General features: G+C 46.0%; 1 protein-coding gene across 4 annotated transcripts in view; it reads left to right on the forward strand.

Moving 5' to 3' along the window:
* Positions 1-17,051, forward strand: part of tshz3b (teashirt zinc finger homeobox 3b) — a 28,569-nt gene extending 11,518 nt beyond the window's left edge. For 2 of the 4 annotated variants that reach the window (XM_085269855.1, XM_085269826.1), the window contains exon 2: positions 13,233-17,051. In XM_085269855.1, coding sequence (XP_085125981.1) covers positions 13,233-16,858 — 3,626 coding nt within the window. In that variant the 3' untranslated portion in view covers positions 16,859-17,051. Of the gene's footprint in view, positions 1-4,594; positions 4,738-9,396; positions 10,132-13,232 lie in introns of those variants that run through there. The other 2 variants (XM_085269817.1, XM_085269934.1) reach the window with 2 other exon arrangements.
* Positions 17,052-23,014: the final 5,963 nt, after the last annotated feature.

Raw genomic sequence — 23,014 nt, forward strand, 5'->3', positions numbered from 1 at the left:
CCGTGCAGCAGTCCTGACTCAGCACGCATCAAATGTGAGCGCAGAAGTAGCCTCACTAGCTTTTATTCCCCCTGGAAATTCAAAAAGCACAAAATAATATAAAAATAAGTTTAACAGGAAGTAAAGTCAGTGGATGTGCAGTTTCAGTAACAACTCACAGCTTTAAGCAACAGTTCCTGCCACCATAGCAAGTATGATGCAAACTAAAATGATTATTTCCGTTATTTCATGGTTCAGGCTCTGCAGGTCACATCGAAGGTCCGGATTTGTGTTTCGTGCACGTTTAGGGACAGACATGAAGCCTTTCCCTGAGCGTGTGGGCTCACTCATCTGGAAACGTCACTCCGTCACCGTACACATGAAAACCAGTAACAATGAAAATGAATCGAATCATTCAATGTTTGAATGTGAACGTTTCCCTCAGTGTGACCTGAGAGGAAAACATTAGTCTGATTTTAGGCTAGGGCTGAACGATTATGGAAAATAATCTAATTGCGATTTTTTGCCCCAATATTGCGATTGCGATGCGATATGCGATTATTTTTTAAGGTCTTTGTCTTCTGTATTATTAAACAAAGACAAGCAATACATCATATAGTATGGCCAATACTATATTACATTAATTTTAAACTGTTCTTTCCTGGAAGACAGACCTCTGTTATGATGACATGAGGTGATGCATGAATTGATGACTGACATTTTTATTTAACTTCTTCAATCACAACAGTATATTTGAACATACACAATAGTTTATTTTTAGCTTACAAACATCTGAGCATAAAGTGCTGACAAGGAACCCTGGTGTAAACATTAAAATGAAAGTCAGTACAATGTGCAGATTGCAGAAATATACATAAACAAAATCAGTGGCTTTACCACACTCAGTTTTTCGACATCTGTGAACTACTAGACAGTCATTCAATTAAAAAATAATATTAAATAAATAAAACTAATAAATAAAAAATACACACATCTTACTGATCTCTGCAGTCAGTAACATTACACATAAAGTGCAAACATAATAGCAATTGTATAAACACACACACAAACACGCCTTTAAAGTTTAAAGGCGTGAAATTGGACGGTCTAGTTCTGATTAGCGTCACCGCTGTCTCGGTGGAGTTTAATAAACTCGGCCGTCTGCTTCTTGCTATCTAAAATATAACCAGACACTGGTGTAAATTCTCGACTGTCTCATACTTCTGTTTAATAAGTTTTCTGTTTGACGTTTAGTCAGCTGTGTGAAAACCAAGGTGGAACCCACCCGGGGGATTAATAAAGTTTTATTTTATCTAATCTAATAACTTTAATCTCAGCCAAACCGATTTACTCACGAACAAACAAAACACTGAAAAAAGCCCAACAATAACATTTTTAGGTTGTCTAAGTGACTTATATATTACGTTTAACCCGAGCAGCGAAACTCCGCGGTGATCTGAAAATGATGTGCCGGGAGTTGTGCCGTTCTCGGCCGCATCAGTAACCCTCGAGCTCCCGGCTAGCTGTCGAGCTGGTGGGTAGCAGACGCCTCTGAAAACGTCGAAGCACTTTTGAAAATATGGGATATCTTGATAAACCGAGCAGATATTTGATGTTTACACAACTACTTTCTCGCCTGAAAATATGTTAAAAGTTTATTTTGTGACCCAGAAAGATTAGTATGAGTAATTTTAAAACTTAGTAGCGGCCGCCATTGTTGGAAACTGGAGTTTGGCTGGGCCGCGCTATGAATTCTGGGATATGGTAGTAATTTGGACAGCCTTCGGCGCGTCGCTGTGACGTAATCGGTCTACAAATGCGGCCTCAGGAGGATGCAGCCCATGAATTTGGACATGTCCAGAGTATAATCGCAGCCTTTGCGGTTAGAAAATTGCACTTGATCATGTCGCGATATTATCGCAAATGCGATATATCGTTCAGCCCTAATTGCTGGTCTTTGTGTTGTTTCCGTCGGAGCTGACGTGTCCGTGTCAGGTCTGTGATCGGCGTTTCCACAGTGTGACGGGAACCCCCGGGGTGTGTTCGTGTCTGAAAGAGATTTTGGGTTGACTGAAAGTGTTTCGTGGAGTAAAGTCAACAGACTGTAACAAAGTGGGTGAATAGATGTTCACAGTGGGCTGGACAATAACTCAGAATTAAAGTTATGATTTGTTGTATCTTCATCCGTAGAAGCTCAAACTAAGATGGCCTTCATTCAGAAAGGTGGATGTAGAAGATCGGGAGGTTTTGTGTAAGTGAGCCTGAGGCTCGTCACTGAGACGGGAACGAGCTGCCGCCTTAACAACAGGGTCGTCCACCGCAGACGCACCCACTACTCTGACTCAAGCACAAGCCTGCGTCCTGCCACGTAGTTTTTTTAAAGGTATTTCAGTTTTATTACATTTTGAACTGTGTTTGAGCTAGAGGTGAATGCTCTATAAGAAGTGGTCACATCAGCAGGTGACCTCTCTGAGAAGGTACTGCTGTGTCATGGGTGGGACTTTGTGGCCTCGAGGTGAACCCTCTGCACAGCAGCGTGTGATTTTCTGCTTGCAGTCAGTCCTTCCTTCTGATCCCGCCAGCCTGCTGCCACGAGTCAGGCAGACGTGGTTCATGTTAGCTCAGCAGCGAACACGTGTCAGTAAAAATCCTACAGCAGATTTTCTTCATATGCAATCACAAACCTGTCTTTGTGCAATAAAATCTTATCGGCTTCAGGCAAAACGCCCGTGTTTGGAACGTTTGTGGGAGGTTCCTGTGACCTTGCAGACAGAGGCCGGGAGGCGGGGTTAGAGCCGAGCGGCACACGCTCACACAGGAAGCCCAGAGAGCACGTGTAGAAATGCAGCGAGTGGCAGAGGTGGATGTCAGTTGCCGAGCTTCAGTCAGTGTTTAACGTTTTGCTTCCTGCCTTTCTGTAACTCCACCAGGAATGATTTCGCCTCGAGCTTCGCCCTGGGTGCTACTCGGTGTCAGTGAACGCCACACACACAGAAATGACAGTCTGCTCTGCTTTACTTAGATGAGCACAACCCAGTCAAAGGACACTTGATTGATTAACGAGCAGCCATTGAGTTATTGATCAATCGTTGGGTGTCTCCACATGCGGCTGGTTCTGTCTGAACACTGAAAAAATCTAATCTGGACTGAACCCAAACCAGGAATGCTTCTCAGGAATTACTGAACAATTCTTATCATATAGTTCAAATTACCGCTGGTCCTGTCACATCTTGAACCGGGGGTATGCGGTGAGCTGGTGTCGGTCCAGTCCTCAGTCCACGGCATGGATGAAGCTAAGCGTTACTTGGTTTTTCACGCTTGGGCACTGTCAGGTTTTCTTGTTTGAATCACAAACTGTGGTCAGAGTGTGTGGACTCGCCACCGACGATGCTTCCCGCGTGGGCTCGTTTCACTAACGTGTGGATTGGTGTTATGGTGAGCACGATCTGATATCCTCGTGTCGGTGTTGTTCCCACATCATCATAATAAATGTTGTTCCAGGTTCAACATTACAAGTGACCAATCGCATTGTTGTGACGTCATACTTTTGCGACTTCGGAAAAAAGCGCCGTAAAAAAAAAAATCTACTTAACTTGCGAGAAACCACCTCTGTCCGCCGATCCAGCAATTTGAATTCTTTGCATTTCAGGATGCTGTTCTTTAATAAACGGTAAGCATTATGCATATTGTCCTTGCAACACTGGAATTTCATAAATGAATGAATGGCTTGGCTTGCAAAAGTACATCACAACAATGTGATTGGTCACTTGCAATGTTGAACCTGGAACAACATTTATTATGATGATGTGGGAACAACACCGACACGAGGATATCAGATCATCTGTTATGGTGAGGAGGTGCGCAAGAAAAACTCCCACACTAAGCTCCAATCACACACATTTGTTTTGGCGTCTCTGTGTTTTCCTGCTCGTCTGTTTCTTTCTTCCTGTTAAAAGAGAGTTTTTGCTTCCTTCTCTTGCTGAGTGCTCAAAGGGTTGTTGGGGTTTCTCTTAAAGCTGTGGGGTTACAGCGACTTAAAGGCGAGCAAGCCCTGATGATTCAGACCAAACCAACAGCATATTTTGGGTTAAACTGATTTGGTTTGACAGATACACAAACTTTAGAGGTTTTGGTGGCGCATATGACCAACATGTGACCACCTGGTGCTGAAGGTGGTTAAAACCCACCCACATGAGAGGGCAGGTACGGCGCTTGTTTTCCTTCTGTGTGACATCTGTCAGCAGTAATCTGATTGATCGTCTACTCTGACATCCAGCGGGAGAAACATTGGAGTTACGGAGCATCTGGAGGCTTTAAGGCCTCATAACTTCACACTGGATGTAAATATTTGTATATAAAAATTAATGAGCATCGTGGAGGAGATGGTTTTGTTTGGTAGAGCACAAAGCATAAAATTAAAACTACTTACAGCAGTCTTTTTCCTGTAAATGAAGTCCAGCTTTTCAGTGAAACGTCTCATTCATCAGCATCACAGACACCAAATTAATGATGCCGTTTCTTCAGTTTGAGCACAGATCGTCTCCTGATGGTGCAAATTTAAAAATCTCTGCATCCTCTGGACAAATGTGACCCAGTGTCCCGAGGTGCAGTTCGATGTGGACGAGCCTGTGAAAGCTCTTTTCTCCTTTTTAGGACACCACAGCAGCAGGGTTTGGTGAAAGAGAAGGGATTTCAAGGGAGGGGAAGCATTAATGCTGGCGCCGATATATCACAAACACATCGGCGTGGCTGTGGCAGGTCAGTTGTTTTTCAGATATTAAGTAATCCCACGGTAGCAACGTTCAGACAGAGAAGCCTGCAGTCACATTATCACCTGACTGCAGGAGCGATCATCGTCCTGACAGTGGAACGTTGGACCGAGGCCTCCACGTGAGCGGATGTGTTCATCGTAGACGGCGTTTTGTTTTCACATGGTGCTCGGTTTAATTCGTATGGAGCTCTGCAGGAACAGGTCCGAACACCTTAGGCAGCTCCCCTGTCCCTCACCTAGATTTCTGAAGTCAGGTCTTTGTTTAACACGAGCCATAGAAACAGTAACTCTGAATGTTAAAGCTTGTGTTGCTAACATGGGGCTAACTCAGAGACAGAGGCTCCGCAGTTCAGAAGTCTAACTTCCTGTCAGCTCTCTGAAGGTGAGCCACAGATGGTTTTCTGAAGACTTGTGGTCACGGAGAGACGAGGACGTCAAGCCCAGCTCACCATTTCTCACAGCTGTGTGTTACTGTTTCACCTGCAGCCTGGTCTCTCTCTCTCTCTCTCACACACACACACACACTCTGGTCCCACTCTGACATCATCTGTGTGACATTAAAGCACTCGGTCTGGTGTTTTCTGGTCTTCGGGGTCTCATTACATGATTAAAAATGGCGCTCTGCTTCCTGACATCATTCATGGCTGTCTGTGTATTTACCACCACGCTGGAAACTACACACACACACACACACGCACACACACAGCGCTTTGAAACTGAAACCTCACACACACACACTGATGAAGAGGGGCAGCGTGGACCGGAGATCCATCACATGAGATGTTAACAACATGCTAACGTGTTTTTAAAGCCGCAGCTCAGGTTTCTTTTTAATTGCTGCATACGATGAAGGTGTCAGTGAACAGATCTGTTGATGTTCTGATCAGCAGGTGAAATCGTTTCAGTTTGACGGCCTCCATGTGTTTCCATCCTGCAGAGGAAAGCTGCAGATTCAGAGAGAAACTTGAGAAATCCGAGCGGATTCAGCAGTTCGTCCTCCTCTGAGACTCACCACCAACTGTAACGTGGCCCCAGCTGCTCTCTGCTGGGGTAGCTTTGCATGACTTACAGTTCAGAATAAGATGATGTCTGATTTCAGCTGATCATAAACATACAGCAGCCATGCTTCGGTTTCTGCCTGAGAACAGGAAGCTCACTTTCTGGTGACTCATGGTGGCTTTAGTTTCCTTTGAATCACAGGGACACGTGTGTGACAGACGTGTGAGAGTAAAATGAGTTGCACAGCTGATGTGAGTGATGGAGATGTTGTTTAGTCCGTATCGATGGCGTCAGGAACTCATGTGTAGAACAATGTGTAGCACAGACTTTTCTAAAGGAAACATGTTGGAGCTGAAACATAATCAGCGTTCGTAATCATGGCGCCTGTTTGTTGCTTTGAGTCATAGCAATGATGTGTCAACATGTCTGCAGCTCGGAGAGGAGCACAGCGTGAACCTGAACTGTATCTGCAGACACCTGCAGAGCTGGAGGAGTTAAACTCAGGAGAACAGAAGAACATCAGAACCCGTCACGATCAGGGAAACGAGCTGGGACCAGATCAGTCTCCCACATTATCTGCACAAACCAAACTGCTGGAAAATCAGCTGTAAATTCAACGTTAGGATGACGTTTAATCATGCGCTGCCCTGTCGCTCATGCACACATTCACATGCATGACCCTGTGTCTGTCATATCAAAGATGGACCTTCCACCATGGTGTCACCTCCTAGTAGCGAAGCCTCCGTTTGTTTTTGGGGTGAAGAGCTTAGCTCTCCCCTGATGCTTGCTAGCTTAGCCATAAAATCCTAAAACTAGAGCTCCGTCTTCTTGGATGGTCTGTTAGTCCAGTGACCTCACAGCAGCCATGTTATTGGTCACATGATGTCATTAAAAATGCTACAAAAGCTCCAACAGCATAAACGCTCTGACTAGGAGCAACAGCCACCTGTGTCACCATCTGCCTGTCAGTCAGAGAGGCCACGCCCCTAATAATGCAAACTGACCACACTGTCTCTGTAACAGGCTCTAAATGTTTCTGCTTTAACATGAGGACCTGCTCACTGCTGCCTCTGCAGAGAATTAGAGGAACTGCAGGCTCATGTGTCAGCCCTGGAGGTCGATGGCTGTCAGCTCCAGCAAACCCCTTTTTTTCCACACTACGTCACGAACACGTACGATTCTGTAATGTGCGTAATTTTCTTTCCTGGTCAGATTTAAAATTATCTCTGTTGTTTCACAGTGTGTGTGTGTGTGTGTGTGTGTGTGTGTGTGTGTGTCGGCTTCACTAAATGAGCCCGTACACGGCGTGATGCTGTAAACATGCTAATATTTCTTAATGGCACACTCCTACATTGATATGCATGTAAACTGTAGACCGTTAACCCCCTCCTCCTCACACACACACACACACACACACACGTTGCTTGGCTCTCTGTTTTTCATTAATATCAAGTGATTGAGCGTAACATTAGCAGATAAAGCGCAGACTAAGATGACACGTAAGCCGCGGACGGAGGAATTAAAGTCTAATATAATCAGTCGGCCTGCGTGAGGAAAAGCCATCAGTCGTCACACGGCTGACATTTTGATTTCCGACGTTTCTGCAGAGCGAGCGCGTTGGATGGAGACGGATTTCTCTTTTAAGTAAAGAGATGCATACGTGATTGTTCAAAGGGTTTTCTCGCACGGCTTTAAAGTCACACACATACGTGCAGAGTATCGATCTCTCAGGTGTTTGCGTGTCCGTCTCGCTGGTTATTTTCAGAGCACGTCACTTTTTATTAGCTTAATAAATCACATTTGTTGTCAATCAAGCAGCAGAGAATAATTGGATATGGTTGAAGCCTTGCGTGATGGATTATAAATCATTCAAGATTAAATTAAAAGATAATGCACAAACTTAATGGTTTGTGTTTTGCAGTCTAAATTGCCTCGGAGCAGAGCTGTTTTCCAGTTTTATTGCGCACCGTTTTTCTTTTCTCCCAAACTCGGCACATTTTACACCTTTTATTGCCTCCGTGGAACTTCTTTCAGCCTCTTTACATCCACGTTTGCCGCGCAGATTCATTCGAAGGACTTCTTTTGTTTCATGCCCACATTCAGGAAGATGTCATTCTGTGTGTTTACATCCAGCCTGTAAGTCGAGCTCTACTGAGCACCAGAGAAAGGCATTATTTCTGCGAGGCGAGGAGGACTAAAGAAGAGCGGCGGACGCGGAGAACAAGCTCCGCCGTGGGTGCGATCCCACGCCCGCTGAATTTAAGTGTGTCCGTTTGCATTGGAACAGAGCGGGCGTTATCATAATCGCCTCCTGCCTACTTGACAGAACCTTAAAGTGATCCTGTCATTTTGTTTACACCCAGGCCTCGCTGTGATTTACTCGGCAACACACACACACGTGCACGCACGCTCCCCCGGCGAGCCGGGTCGAGTGGACTGGATGACATCTTTTGATCAGAGCTGTCCAAAGAGATCAGAGCAGACTGGCAGGTAATAGATACCAAGCAACTTCCCACACTCGCTGTGTGCACGTTTCCACTCAGAATGCAAAAGCTCTGAGATCACCGCTGAACCGAGAGCACGTTAGCTACACAGCTTTATCAGCTGTGCTGTCGTCATGGCAATAGTCAGCTGTGAAACCTCCCAAGCTGACGTCCATGCAGGTGAACGCTGTCGCCAATGCTGCTCCAGACTGCTAGCAGCTGTGAGGCCACACGCCTCATAGCTAGAGGAACTACAGCACCCTGAGTGCACGTGCAGAAGGGCTATCCCACCAATTTGTCTGTGCATTTCAAATCACTATAATTAAGCGTTATTGATCGTGGATTCAATTAACTTCATTAACGTGGCTGCTCTGCTGACTGCGGAGGGACAGACGTGAGGCAGGGAGAGGACGTGATCATCATGAAGCAGCGCTCCCCGAGCCGTGTCTCGTTACCGTGTCGTTAGGTGGTATTGTTCACTGAGAGACAACACTCCATGTCAGGAGGCTAGAGGGGGCTAAACGTGCGGCTGGATCAGTTTTAGGCATTAAAGCCGCTCGACGTGCTTCAGGAAAAGATGGTTAAAGTTCCACCCTCACCACATTAACCTCCTAAGACCCGAACTCTTCCACGGCAGCATTTTTAATTTCTCTTTGATATTTTGGCTAATTGGGGCCCGATGAATGTAAAAACAAAGAATTACCAGATTTTTTTTTACCTTATTTTTGTTTTTAAGAAAAATGAGAGCCACATATGAGGATATTTGTTTAAAATTTTGATAGAACAGCAGCAGTATAATGTCCTGAAAAACTGGAAAAAAATTTGTATTTTTTCTCCTCTCAGATCAAACCAGCTTCTCCACCCTGCTGATCCTTCATCTGCAGCTTGCTCTACTAATTAAAAGAGCACCTGCATACCTGGTGTGTTTGACCCTGCCTCCTCGTACTGCAGCGTGGTATAAGTGTGTACGCGTGCGTACTGATCTCAGTATCCTGGGTCACAATCGAGCCCGAGCCAGCAGCGTTGGGGATCATCTCAGCGTGTGTGTCCTCATTTTTTACTTCACTCCTCCCCCCTCATCCTCCCTCCTCCTCCCTCCTCTCTGGTGTACATGGCTAATTCACCTGCAGTAAAATCAGAGCTGCAGGATTTTTGACCCCTCACACATGCCGTACACACGATGAAAATATTACAGTGTGATGTCACAGAGAAGCAGAGTGACTGGAAAAGTCTTTCTCAGTATACATGAGGAAGTTTTCAGATGCTGCATTTAAACTTTGGTCTTCTTAAGAAAGGTGAAGGTCTTTGTGAAGGTGAAGGCCTGAAGGACTTTGGATAGTACAAATCTGAATCGACGTCATGTCTTTAAACATCTCCTGCTGAGAAATTTAGAGAAGTTCATAATTCACTTCCTGCCACTGAGATGATGTATCATCTTAGAGCTGCTCGCCTGTCTCCAGCCTTTTCATCAGAGCACAGACTCAGCTAACTCATCAGAGGTGCTGCACGAGAACATCTGGACCTCCTGCAGGCTGCGTGTTAGGATAAAACTCGGGCTGACAGACTGAGGGACTGCTCAGAGACTCCAGGAGAATCCAGGAGGAACCGTTGGAAGAACCACAAACATTAGCAACACAAAGCCTTTAAACGAGGAAGAACCACTGATCTTCAAATCTCATTGCCTTTGTTGCAGTTCTGCTCTTTGTTCCACACTTTCACCACTAAAACGTGGTTTCCAATAAAAGCTGTGTACTTTACAGAGACGTGGATTCTCTCAGAGGCGGCTCGCCGTAATGTGGTTTCACGTGCTCACGTTTGGCCTCGATGAGCGCTCTGGGCTGCTGTGGCTCTGCACGGTTCTCTTACACAGCTGTCGTTTGGGCTGATTCACAGCAGATGGTGAGTGCTCGTATGCACGGGTGGCGGCTCGAGACAGACGGAGGGAGAGCCAAGGAGGCTGAGAGACGAAACGCATTCAGATACACAGCTGCTTTATTGCAACAAAGGGCGCCGTTACCGCACGTAGTGTCGGTGAGAGGTCAGATGACCGTACGGGTTTAAAGCGCTCGCCGTGACGCGTTTAAAGCTTTTCAGGTGGACCCTGAAAACAAACTCCAGAGATCGCCTCGAGGCACAGAGCTGTTACACTGCAGTGCATACAGTACATACAGGAAGTGTGTGTGTGCGCGTGATGGCTCGGGGATATCTGTGTCTCTCTACATCTGTTTATCCCACGGCAGTGTCGTATCATCGCCGACGGCAAACAGGAGCCTGACAATGACAAAGACTCCTCTCTCCGTTTCACTGCTGATGCAGTACACACACGTACATTACAGACACACACATACACACACATGATGCCAGCAGGTCGTGCAGGTATTCCAGGCAGGAAGTTTTGTTTGTGTCACTTTGCTCCGGTTTCAGTGGTTTTTTTCCTGCTCAACAAAAACCTGTTAAAACCATCTGAGCTATGGCAAGATTCGGTTAAAGCACGACCGACCTCTCAGCGTCATTCCCCCACTGTGTCCAGTCTTTGCCGAACAGACAGCATGGGGACGTAACCTTATTGGCTAGAATAATCAGCTCAGAGACAGTGGGACCAGACCTCTGACGGTGTCTGCGGCAGCTCGTTTCTTTGGCCACATTCACGCTGCAGGTCTTAATGCTCCATTCCGATTTTTTTCATCAAATCCGATTTTTTTGTCTGCTCGTTCACACTACAAACAAAATGCGACAGCCAACGCGCTCTAGTGTGAACGCTCAAAGTGGCCGCATGCGCAAAAGAAGACGTCACACACAACGCGCTCTGTTTACACCCAGAGCAAACAGTATGTTTGACTGATGGCCTCAATATAAAGACTTCGGACTTTACGTTTCCCAACTTTGCTTTAAGTTATAAAGTTATTGTGTTATCTACATTTGTCCTAATAATGATCCTTACTGCTGTTTTAGAGGAGCAGTGCTTCAGAGGATAGCTGCAGATTTCTGTCAGAATCTGCAGATTATACAGTACAAATAAAATGTTCACATTTCTCCAACGTTGTCTTCCCAACAGTTGTACTGGATGGAAGCGTTCGTGATGTCTTCTCCGGCGCTGATAATTGGCGTCTGTATTGTGTCAGTGACATAAAAGACGGATTTAATGCGACATGACCATCAAACAGCAGTCCCTTTCTAAAACATCAGATATGTATTGGATTCAGGACCACATACGAAAGTGACCCAGATCGGATTTAAAAATATCGGATTTGTGCCGTTCACACTGTCACACCATGATCGGATAGATGGGTCGCAGAAGGTCAAAAAAGTCGCTTTCGCCTGCAGTGTGAACGTAGCCTTTGTGTCTGTGAAAGCGGTGGATTGTGGTTACAGATGCATTTCCTGTGCTTACACGCCAGGTCAGATGGGCGAGTGACAGCCCGTTACACACACACACACACCCTCTCCTTCTGTATCTGTTGCATGTGCGCGTGCGAGCACGCTCAGCTCGACGTGCACAGCGCGAGCGTTGCTCATCTGCTTCCCCTCTGATGGACTTATTAACCAAAGAAAACATTGGTAGTTGCACGGAGAGGCGACAGTGTGATTTGTCTTGATGCATCTCTTCTCTGTGTGATTTCCACTGTATTCTTCTTAAACTGGAGGGATTTGAATATAAATGGAGATCCTCGAGCCGTCTCCCTGCAGCTAAACTGTAAATAATAACTCTAAACTTTTTTCTAATCTTCTGTAATTGAAGCAAATGGGTTTTGCGGGGAGAGATTTGTCGCAGGGAAACGTACATACATTTTTTTTATTTACGAGGAGGCGAGGGCTGAGCGGTGTAATGAGTGAACATGCATGCTTAATTTAAATGGCGAGTGTGTCTGTTAGGGAATGCATTAGAGTCTGCAGAAGAAGCGTAAGACATATTAATTGACAGACAGGAACCGCTGTCTCCGAGGTTGATACAAGTAATTTATTACTTCAGAAACGAATGCCACCGCCAGAATGTGCTTCATTAATTTCAAATTTAGTTTTAATTTCAAGCTGTTGCCCCTTGAGAAGAATAAGGTGGCAAGTTGTGTTTGAAGAGACATTTTTCGCCTCTCCCTCACTTCATCTTTCTCTTCCCATCCTCAGTCTCTCTCTCCGCCTGTCTCCCGCTGATTTTGTGCAGAACAAAGACCTGAGGGAGGAGGGGCGGGGTGCTGACTCGGTTCCAATGAGAAAACAATGTCAGTGCGAGCACGAGTCCCGTTTATGGGAGTAAATCCTTCATCTGTGAACGATTGCACAAAGTGTGAAGCCCGTGCCGTCGGCTCATGCTGCCTCTCAACAGGTTCAGAAGATGTCCTGAAGATCGAGGCTGTTTCACTCACAGATACGCTGCATTTATTTGTTTGCTGCTTCAGAGAAAGCAGTCAGGCCATGTACACGACGCAAACATTTCATTTATCCTTATTCAAAGCAACACGCGCCCGTCATGATGCATGTGCCCCTCACACACACTAAAGCAGGGGTGTCAAACTCCAGTCCTCGAGGGCCGCTGTCCTGCAACGTTTCCATGCATCCCTGCTGCAACACACCTGAATAAAACTGACTGCATGCTGGTGTGGCAACCCCCAACCTGCTCATTTAAATAAATGTGTTTGGAAAAATGTACTTCTAAAAGTACTTTTACTGCACCATGTTCATTCACTCGTGAGCTGCTGTAACATGAATCAAGTGGCTGAACTGCCACCTCAGCATGCAGTCAAGTTCGTTAGAGTCTTGCTAATGACGTACTAATTTTATTCAGGTGTGCTGCAGCAGTGATACATGGAAAAGATTCAGGACAGCGGCCGCCGAGGACTGGAGTTTGATCCTTTAGCTGTTCAGGGAAATATTAGCAACATGTTTCAAAAATCACATTAGTCAGAAGAGTTTTCATCATGATGAATCAACTCTGAGACTAATACAATCCTCCTCCTGTGGTAGGTCTAACCGATCTCTCTCTGTCTTTGTTCTTCATTTCGCAGCATACGTCCCTGAAGATGAGAAGGAAGCAGCTATGTTGGATGAAGACCTGGATGGAGACGACTCGGCCCAGGACGGGGAAGAGCCCGCTGCCAAACTCCTGTGTCCAGACAAGGACTTCCTCTTCAAGGACCGGCCGGGCTTCCGTGACTCCCCCAACGCCACTGACTTCTCTGGTCAGGAGCTGGACAGCGAGTCCCATCTGAGCGAAACCAGTGACAGAATGTCTGACTTTGATAGCTCCTCACTTAAAAATGAGGACGAGATCCTCCATTCTAAAGATCCCTCCAATGCCCTGTCGCCGTCCTCCTCCTCTACCATGATGGCCGCCGCCAACGCTGCCGCCACTGTCGCTGGCGAAGAGGCCATATTAGCAGCAACAGGCTCTGTTGCTGACAGCCTGGAGAAGATGAAGGCCATTTACACCTCTTTTCTGACCAATTCCTATTGGTCCACCCTAAACCTGAACCTGAGCCAGCCCCCAGCGGAGAAGCCCCCCCGCAGCCACAGCAGCAGCAGCAGCAGCAGCAGTAGCAGCAGCTGTGGGAGCGGAGGCTACGACTGGCACCAAACAGCCATGGCTAAAACCCTCCAGCAGGTCTCCCAGAACCACCACAACAGGATGGCGCTGGTCCAACATCCTACAGTGGCCGTGAGCACCCCATCAACAGAACCCAACCTCTTCAGTACCGTCCAGCTCTACCGGCAGAGCTCCAAGCTCTATGGCTCCATATTCACTGGTGCCAGCAAATTCCGCTGTAAGGACTGCAGCGCAGCATACGACACGCTGGTGGAGCTCACGGTGCACATGAATGAGACGGGCCACTACCGTGATGATAACCACGAGACGGATGGCGAGGGAGCTAAACGGTGGTCCAAACCTAGGAAACGATCTTTGCTGGAGATGGAAGGGAAGGAGGACGCGCAGAAGGTTCTGAAGTGCATGTACTGTGGACACTCTTTTGAATCCCTTCAGGACCTGAGTGTCCACATGATTAAGACGAAACACTACCAGAAAGTGCCTCTGAAAGAGCCTGTCACACCTGTGACAGCTAAGATTATCTCTTCTGCTCGAAAGAGAGCCCCTCTTGACCTGGACATCCCCAGCTCGCCAGACTCTAATGGAGGCGCCACACCAAAGCCCACCTCCCTCAGTGACTCTGGCGATATACTCCAAAAGGTCACCAACCCTTACATCACGCCCAACAACCGCTATGGACACCAAAATGGTGCCAGCTATGCCTGGCAGTTCGAATCCAGGAAGTCACAGATCCTCAAATGCATGGAGTGCGGCAGCTCTCACGACACGCTGCAGGAGCTCACGGCTCACATGATGGTGACAGGACATTTCATCAAAGTCACCAACTCTGCGATTAAGAAAGGCAAACCGATCATAGAGGCATCCGCCCAGGCACCGAGGTCAAACTCAGCAGCTGAAGAGAAGGTGCAGTCGGTCCCCCTGGCTGCTACCACCTTCTCCCCTCCATCTGCCCCGGTGCCTCCTCCGACCAGCATCTCCCCCACTCCTATGGTTATGGAGATAAAGAAGGAGGCGAAGGAGGAGGAGTGCACTGCAGAGTCCATTCTGAATAATGTTAACAATGTGAGCAAGGAGAAGAAGGCCGTAGGTGAGGAGGAGGTTGAGGAAAAGTTTGATATCACTTCAAAGTATAGCTATCTGACTGAGGAGGATCTGGAGGAAAGTCCAAAGGGGGGTCTTGATATCCTCAAGTCCTTGGAGAACACAGTGACCTCAGCCATCAACAAGGCCCAGAATGGAGCTCCCAGCTGGGGAGGATATCCCAGCATCCACGCTGCCTACCAGCTACCAAACATCATGAAGCTTTCACTGGGTACCTCTGGAAAGAGCTCCCCACTGAAATATATGTTCCCCGGAGGGGAGATCCTCTCCCCCACTGCCAAGAACCAGCCGCTGATCTCGCCTCCTAGCTGCCAGACCTCTCCACTACCTAAAAACAACTTCCATGCTATGGAGGAACTCGTCAAGAAAGTGACAGAGAAGGTGGCCAAGGTGGAGGAGAAAATGAGGGAGCCGGCTGCTGTTGTGAGGGGCTCTCCTCTGAGGCGCACCACCCCTTCACCGTGCAACAGCGAGGCAGAGGAGTCAGCCCGAGGAGAGTCCCCCAAAGAAAGCCAACCAGGAGGCAGTAAGACCCCTGAGAATGCAAGTGCAGAAGAAGAAAATGGACCCAACCACAGAGATGCAAACGGGGATGTCTCTACAAAGGAGACGGCAGAGAATGGTGTAGAGTCTGCTGCCGTGACCTCACCCCCACCCACCTCTGCGTGTGGCAGCACAGCCATCATCACTGATCACCCGCCTCCAGAACAGCCGTTTGTGAACCCTCTGAGTGCGCTGCAGTCCGTCATGAACGTGCACCTGGGGAAGGCCGCCAAGCCGGCCCTGCCCTCCTTGGACCCAATGAGCATGCTGTTCAAGATGAGCAACAGCTTGGCTGAGAAAGCAGCAGTGGCCGCTTCTACACCACCAGCACAGACCAAAAAGACCGGTAGCGAGCACCTCGAGCGATATTTCTACCAGCAGCATCTGAACAACGACCAACCCATAGACCTTACCAAAGGAAAAAATGCAGACAAAAGCAGCAACTCTTTGGGGTCGACATCTCTCTCCTCCCCCACTTCCACCCCATCCTCGGTGTCTCCCTCCTCCACCATCAGCATGACCAAAGCCTCAGCTGCAGTAGCTTCCTTCATGTCCACATCACCTCTGAGAGAAAACGCCCTCTCAGATATCTCAGACATGTTGAGGAACCTGACAGAAAGCCAGGCTGTGTCCAAGTCCTCCACGCCCACCAGCCAGTCCGAGCGCTCTGATATCGACGGCGTCACGCAGGAAGAGACCGAAGATGTTTCGCCTGCCCAGAAGCGTAAAGGCCGCCAGTCCAACTGGAACCCTCAGCACCTCCTCATCCTACAGGCCCAGTTTGCTTCCAGTCTCAGACAAACAAATGACGGCAAGTACATGATGTCGGACCTGAGCCCACAGGAAAGAATGCATATCTCCCGCTTTACGGGTCTCTCCATGACAACCATATCCCATTGGCTGGCAAATGTCAAGTACCAGCTGAGGAGAACCGGTGGCACAAAGTTCTTGAAGAACCTGGATTCTGGTCACCCTGTGTTTTTCTGCAGTGACTGCGCCTCTCAGATTCGCTCGCCGTCCACCTACGTCAGCCACCTGGAATCCCACCTGGGCTTTCGCCTGCGAGACCTGGCGAAGCTTTCTGGGGAGCAGCTGCTCAGCCAGATCTCCCAGCAACACCACCACCAACGCCATACCAAAGGACTGTCTGAGAAACTGTTCTCCAACCTCCACCCGTCCAGCCACCCTTTGCCGTCCTCACTCCCCACATCCATCCCGTCCTCCTTACCCATCTCCCTGTCCTCATCCTTAACCACATCTCTGCCCTCCTCCGAATCGCCGTTGCCCTCTCCCGAGGACGACGACAGCGGCGCCCTTTATCAGTGCAAACTGTGTAATCGGACATTTGCGAGCAAGCACGCGGTCAAGCTTCACCTGAGTAAGACTCATGGGAAGTCGCCAGAGGATCACCTCATGTATGTGTGCGAGCTGGACAAACAGTAGCACCGGCTTGCTCGCCGTCTCTGACAGATGAGAAACGATGACGAAGGACGCCTTAAGCGTTAGGACTGCACAAAGATGCCATGCAACTACTGCTCTGAGTTTCGGCACATGGTTTTACATTTTGTGTTGTAGAAGATTTTTAATTTTATTATGTATGATGTAGACTGACTTTTCACGCAGACGTTCATTTTTTTTAAGGGCGGGGATTGGGTGGGGGCTGATGGGGCAGTATATGAAGTAAAAAAAAAGAGCTCTAAAACAAAGTGTTTGTATTTTGAGATTTGTGTAAATGGATTTCTGTTGTTTTTATATTTTGGCATCACTGAGGTGTGATAAGCTGCATGCATAAAAAAACAAAGTTTAGTTGAACCTTCTGGAGCTAAACCTGGTGCCCTTTTCATGGTTTGTTTTCTCTTTTCACTCCTGACTGCTCTGTCTTCTGTTTCATTGTTTTTGGTGCTGAGGCAGCATTTAAAATTTAACCCTCTGAGTACGTCAAAGCATTTCTGCACCGGACATCCAAACACTGTCGACTTGAGATTAGAGATTGGAAATTTATCGAGGCCCTCGTGAAAATTAGACACGCGTCACGTCCCAAGCAGAGAAAATGTCGAGTCAAGCAGATCCTCCGCCCGATGCGGGATCCTCGTCTCACAGGATGTGACACAAATATCGCAGCTTTGTGAATAAAAGGGAAAAAAAAAGATTTACTTTCATTGATCAGGGGCCGCTATTAATTCAGGTCTGTGTAAAATATGTACATAAGACATATGACTTATCCTGTCTAAATTATGCATTGTTTCTATATTTTTAATTTAAAGGACTATGACTATCTGCTGGTGCACAGTATATGAAGACATAAATAAATTGTTTTGCACAATAGTTTTATAAATGTGTTATTTAATCAAAGGATACAGAAACAAAGGGAGAAAGCAAACGAAGGACAACAGGTGAATCTTTTTATTCCTGACTCGTGCTCAAAGGGTTAAAGACTCTTTTTATCCGACACGTGAACGAACAGTGAGAAGATATTTGAGGCTGTACAAAAAGATGTTCCTTTATGAAGATGTTTCACATGTAAACTGTTATTTATAAGCACTCTGGGTTGTTTCATATCGCTGAATGCCTTTTCTTTTTTCCTTTTTTTTCTGTCTAATTAGTCGGCCATGATTCCTCTGCAGCTTTATCTTTTTGGGATATGAAAGGTAACCATGGCTACGCTAACCTCCTGAGTGACAGGTTCGGCTGCATTTTTGGCAGTTAATTTGCTGAAGTAACTGACAGCTGCCAGAGTGGAGAGAGAAGAAGAAAAAATACTTATGTGTAAAATATGGGCATGTAAACAGCACAGACACCGTTATGCATTCTGTGCCGGTCGTCTTTTCACTTCCTTCTGTTGTTTTTTGTTGTTGTTGTTCTTGACAATGAACCCCATTATATGACTTCATATAACCTTGTTTTCTACTGCAGCATTAAAAACGGAAACTGTTTTTTGCAATAATGCGTGTGTGTGTGTGCACTGTGTGTGTCGTGGCTATCAATTATGTGTGTGCTGTGCAGTCCCTAATGAGCACATTAGACCGGGAGTGTGTCAGCGTCTGTCTGTGACGAACTGCAGACTAGTTTACAGTGAGTGGCAGCAGCGGGCGTGTGGGAGACAAACACACACACACACACAGTCTCAGACATGCAAACAGAAACCATGGTTGTGGCGCTTCCCTGTAGCCTCGTCTGTTATCCTGGTGCCTTAAGGAGCTCGGTCTCATGGATCACAAAGCCGCTGAAGGAAACTGGCGCGGCGATCTCCTGACTTCGGATTGTATCTGCTATCGACAACGCTACCAAGAAAGCAAGGTTAGCCATCGAGCGCAGACTTAGCAACGCTGGCCATGATTAGTCTGTAACATTAGGCCATAAAGTCATCTCAAAATGGACAACAAATACCCTCCACCCATCAGTGCTGGGGTCATTATCTGTTTTACATTAGTCGTAGTTTTCTTAAAAGTAATGCAGTATGTTACTTAACTACTTGCCAGACAAAGTCATTTGTTACGCTGCTTTCGGGTTTCTCTGTTAAACAAGCTGAAACGCATTGTGTCATAATTACCAATGAACAATATAGACCTACTGGCTACAGTCGCACACACCAACGCAAATCTCTATCCTACTTTGTACACCTGATCTTCCTCTTAGTATGAACGCTTGTAGATCCACAAAACAAAGATGGAAACCAGCGCAAAGAGACTTTAATGTGGTCGTCATGGTGATTCTACTGTATGGCTGTACTGTACAGCTCTTCAGTTTGTTACCTGTTGAAGTTCAGGCTCTGGCTGCTGGGCTGGAGTCTGCATATGCTCGGCTTTAACATCACTCTGGGCTCTTGGCTAGCATAGCGTTAGCTAGCACAGCATTAGCATGCTGTCTATGATGTTGTTAGCGGTATAAATATCAGTTTCTGTTTCCACATAACATCACGCTCTTGTCCTTTTGTGCATTTAAAACAATAGTCATGGTCATGTTACCGCTCCTGAAAAGACCAAACTGAAATCAGCTGATTGTAGCGTGAGCGCAGAAAGAAAAAAATCTGATTTCTTTTGTTCTTCCTATCCACCCAGCGTCAGATAACAGAAGAACCTTTGTAATGTGAGTACCAACCTACTGAATTTAGTACAGAAAAACATTACATCATTACCGCGCTAGTAAAAAATGTAGTTAAGGGTCGTGTCGTGGTGCTTTATGAACATATTTGTCGCTGTAGTTTTTCCACGTCTTAGTACATTTATGTCCATTCTAAGCAATCTCCATCGAGGAATCTGCTGACAGTTGCGAGTTCTTATATTAATGTTCTTCTTATTATTATTACTTATATTGATGATTGTTATTCTCTCACTGATAAAATCAAAGAAGTAGCTGGAAATGCACAGGAGGAATCAATGGAGCCGAAAGTGAAGCATCTCCAAACTTAAGGCATACTCAGACATTTCATTCCCGAGTCCTTCACATTCAAATGAGTTGTTACACTACAGTCTACTAAAAAGACATCTAAGTCAAGTTTATCTGAAAAAAGCTCAAAGCTGAAGTTCATACTTCCTGTCATATACAATTTATTAGACCGCCTGTCATAAAAACACTCATATTTTAGAAATCTGTCAAAAACAGGTTTAAGACTGAAAAATATATTCACCACATATAAACTGAATTTGTGTCTTTATACCCAAATTTGAGCTGGCACGCTGGAATTTGTCCTAAAATGTAATAAAATGAATCAAGCATAATATTTGAGCACTAAAACAGATTTTTCTGTTCAGAAATGTAGGTAACTGTAATTAAATGTAATTTGGTTAAATAATATTAATGCACTTGATTATTTTTTCTGCTTCTTGTCACACATTAAATATGAAAATTCACAGATAAAGACAGTAATCACAGTTAAAAATATGATTTTGGCTGAAGAGCTCTCACAGACTGGATTAACCATTACAGAAACATAATTAACCAGTACTGTTAATGTAGAGCAGCTGTGGTATGAACCTGACACTGGGCGGTGGTCTGCTATGTCTCACCTCTTTCAATGGCAAATATTCGTGTAAAACATGACCAGAGATTCTAATAACGAGGCCAGTGTACGTGCAGTGAGCTAAAAGCTAAGGCTGCTTTAAACATTCGATCTTTGACTGTTTTTTCTACTCTTGGATCTGGATGATATCATAGAGAGGGGAAGCCCCACCCACCTGCTTTTCAAAGCACTTGTTTGTGAGCTCCAGCCAATCAAAACAAAATCAAAGGCTCTCCTCCACAGTCCTCATTTATAAAGTGCTTTACATACCCGAACATTACGGCTAACAGCTGGATTTTCCTGTATGAGTGCAGCTAGCCAAACAACGAACAGCTACTTCCTGCTAAAGCGACAGACAGTAAAGCGGACAGTTTATCCTGGTTTAACATAAACTCATTGTTGCAGCACTACAGTGATGTTTAGTTTCAGTGTCCTTATTTTCCTCTGAGTTATCGATCCTGTCACTAGTTAGCGAACACAAACTAATGCAGGTCTATTAGCCGCAACCAACCAACCACATGACGTCACGTACTGGCAGAAGATGGTGCTACGCATGTTTTTTTATCCATGTCAGTCCATCAGAGCAAGGCTCAGTGGGGTAAATTAGCCTTTATAGGTTCAGTGTTTTGTGTCCCCTTTAAGGTCTAATAACAAAAAAGCAGATAATGATGATGATGATGACAGTCTCTTTTAAAACATGCTGGAAAGAAAAAACCTGTCACTAATAGCATGAATAAAATCTTTCAAGTGCTCTGCAGATGACCGTTAACGCAGAGATGCGCGCGTTCTGTCACACGGCAAACTGAAAATCTGTTTCATCCACTCAGTGTTAGATTAAAAAGCAGAGAGCAGCGGTGCTCCATCCTCTTCCTCCTCATGGGATATGAAAGTATAAAGAGCGACACTCACTCCCACAGAGTTTCCCTTCCACGTCTGCGGCTCTATAATTACCTCGGACGTCCATTTTGTGACACCTCTTGGCGAGGTAAGAAACCTGGCAGGTATATTTGTTTAAGCTTCATGGGAGATGACAACAATGCTGACAAGATGTGCAGCTCCTTTCAAGTGTTTATTTAGGCAGATTTTTTTGTGGATCGAGCGTGATTAAATAGGAACTGTATCACCATCAATCTGATGATGTGCAGCAGGAACACGGGAAAAACACAGTGAAATTACGCTGAGAGGTGAAAGACCTGCAGCCCTACACAGGAGCAGAACCGGTTCAGCACAGGTAGATATCAGCTGAAGACCCAAGCAGCATCTAAATGTGTTCATAGACCCACCGAGCACACACACACAGAGGCAGGTAGGATTTCATCCACAGTGACAGGGTGGCACTGTGTGTGCAAATGTCAGCCTGAAGTCTGGCTGTGTTTAAGGCTCTCATTAGCCTCAAAGAAAATATGCGTGAAATTGAAGTGTGAGAAGCCATTTTCTGTCTTTCTGCCAACACGGGAGCTTATTAAGGTTCGAACCCGGCGTGCGGGAGACGATGGAGACCACCACCGGGCTCTGCGTGCTCGCACACACTCACTAACCACATAACTGTGTGTAAACATCATGTGGACTGAAGCCCATCAGCTCCACACTGAGTGGAAGAATTTAGCTAACAGATCCTCATACACACAAAGCTTTCACTTCAGTACTCTGAAAAATGTGAACAAAGTTACTGGATTTGTACGTTTACATGAACACGCTCTGCCTTCTTTATCGAGGTGTATGAGAAGGTGTATCAGAAGCCTGCTCTGTGATTGGCTGGACGCTGCGGTGGAGTGACCTCCCTCTGCACTGAGGCCTTCAACTGTCACGTGACAATAACACAACCTCATTATGTGTCGAATTATTATTATTACTGCTACCGTTAATATTATTCCTGTTATTATTGTTGCTTTTTCAGCTGCTGTAAATATGGAATAACTGAATCATTTATTAACTGAATATTTTATTGTAACATCATTATAAGGGACTCGTGAACTTTTACATGAAGGGCCAATTTGTGGGCCAAAGTGATGAAACTCTACTTGTACAACAGTGTTTAGCTGCACATTTAATTCTTCAGATATCTGATTATAAGAAAAAGAAAAGAACAGCACATCTCAGTTTCTCTCATGATAAAGAAATGCTGCAAAGAAAGAAATCTGTCAGCATGACTCTTCGGGCTTAAATTATGATAAATAAATGTGTAAAATAACAAACCGTCCTGGTAGCTCATTGGCCAGACGGTGCCGTAATTACAAAACATTAACGGTGTGTTCACACCGAATGCAATAGACGCGACCAAAGCGTCAGGTTTACATGTAAAGTCAATGGAAAAGCGTGATGACGCGAGTGCGGGTCCTGCGAAAATTCAGAAGCGTTTGACGCGATGAGAAAACGTGCGTCAAAGTAGAACGTCGGGCGTGTTTGACGCGCGTATTTTTATTCGCCAGTTTTTGTGTTGCATTTTGTGCATACACGCGTATCGCGTCTACCGCTCGAGTTGGAAAAATCTGAACTCCAGCGTCAATTCACGCCGCGACAACCAATCAGGAGCCTGGTGACGTGGCTCTGACCTAGGTCAAAGGGGCAGATCCAGCCAAAGCCCTTCATACTTCATTCAA

This window comes from Mchenga conophoros, linkage group LG1, assembly GCF_057382185.1.
Source record: "Mchenga conophoros isolate Kocher_MC1m ecotype Shallow Benthic linkage group LG1, M_conophoros_male_GT1.1, whole genome shotgun sequence".
NCBI lineage: Eukaryota > Metazoa > Chordata > Actinopteri > Cichliformes > Cichlidae > Mchenga > Mchenga conophoros.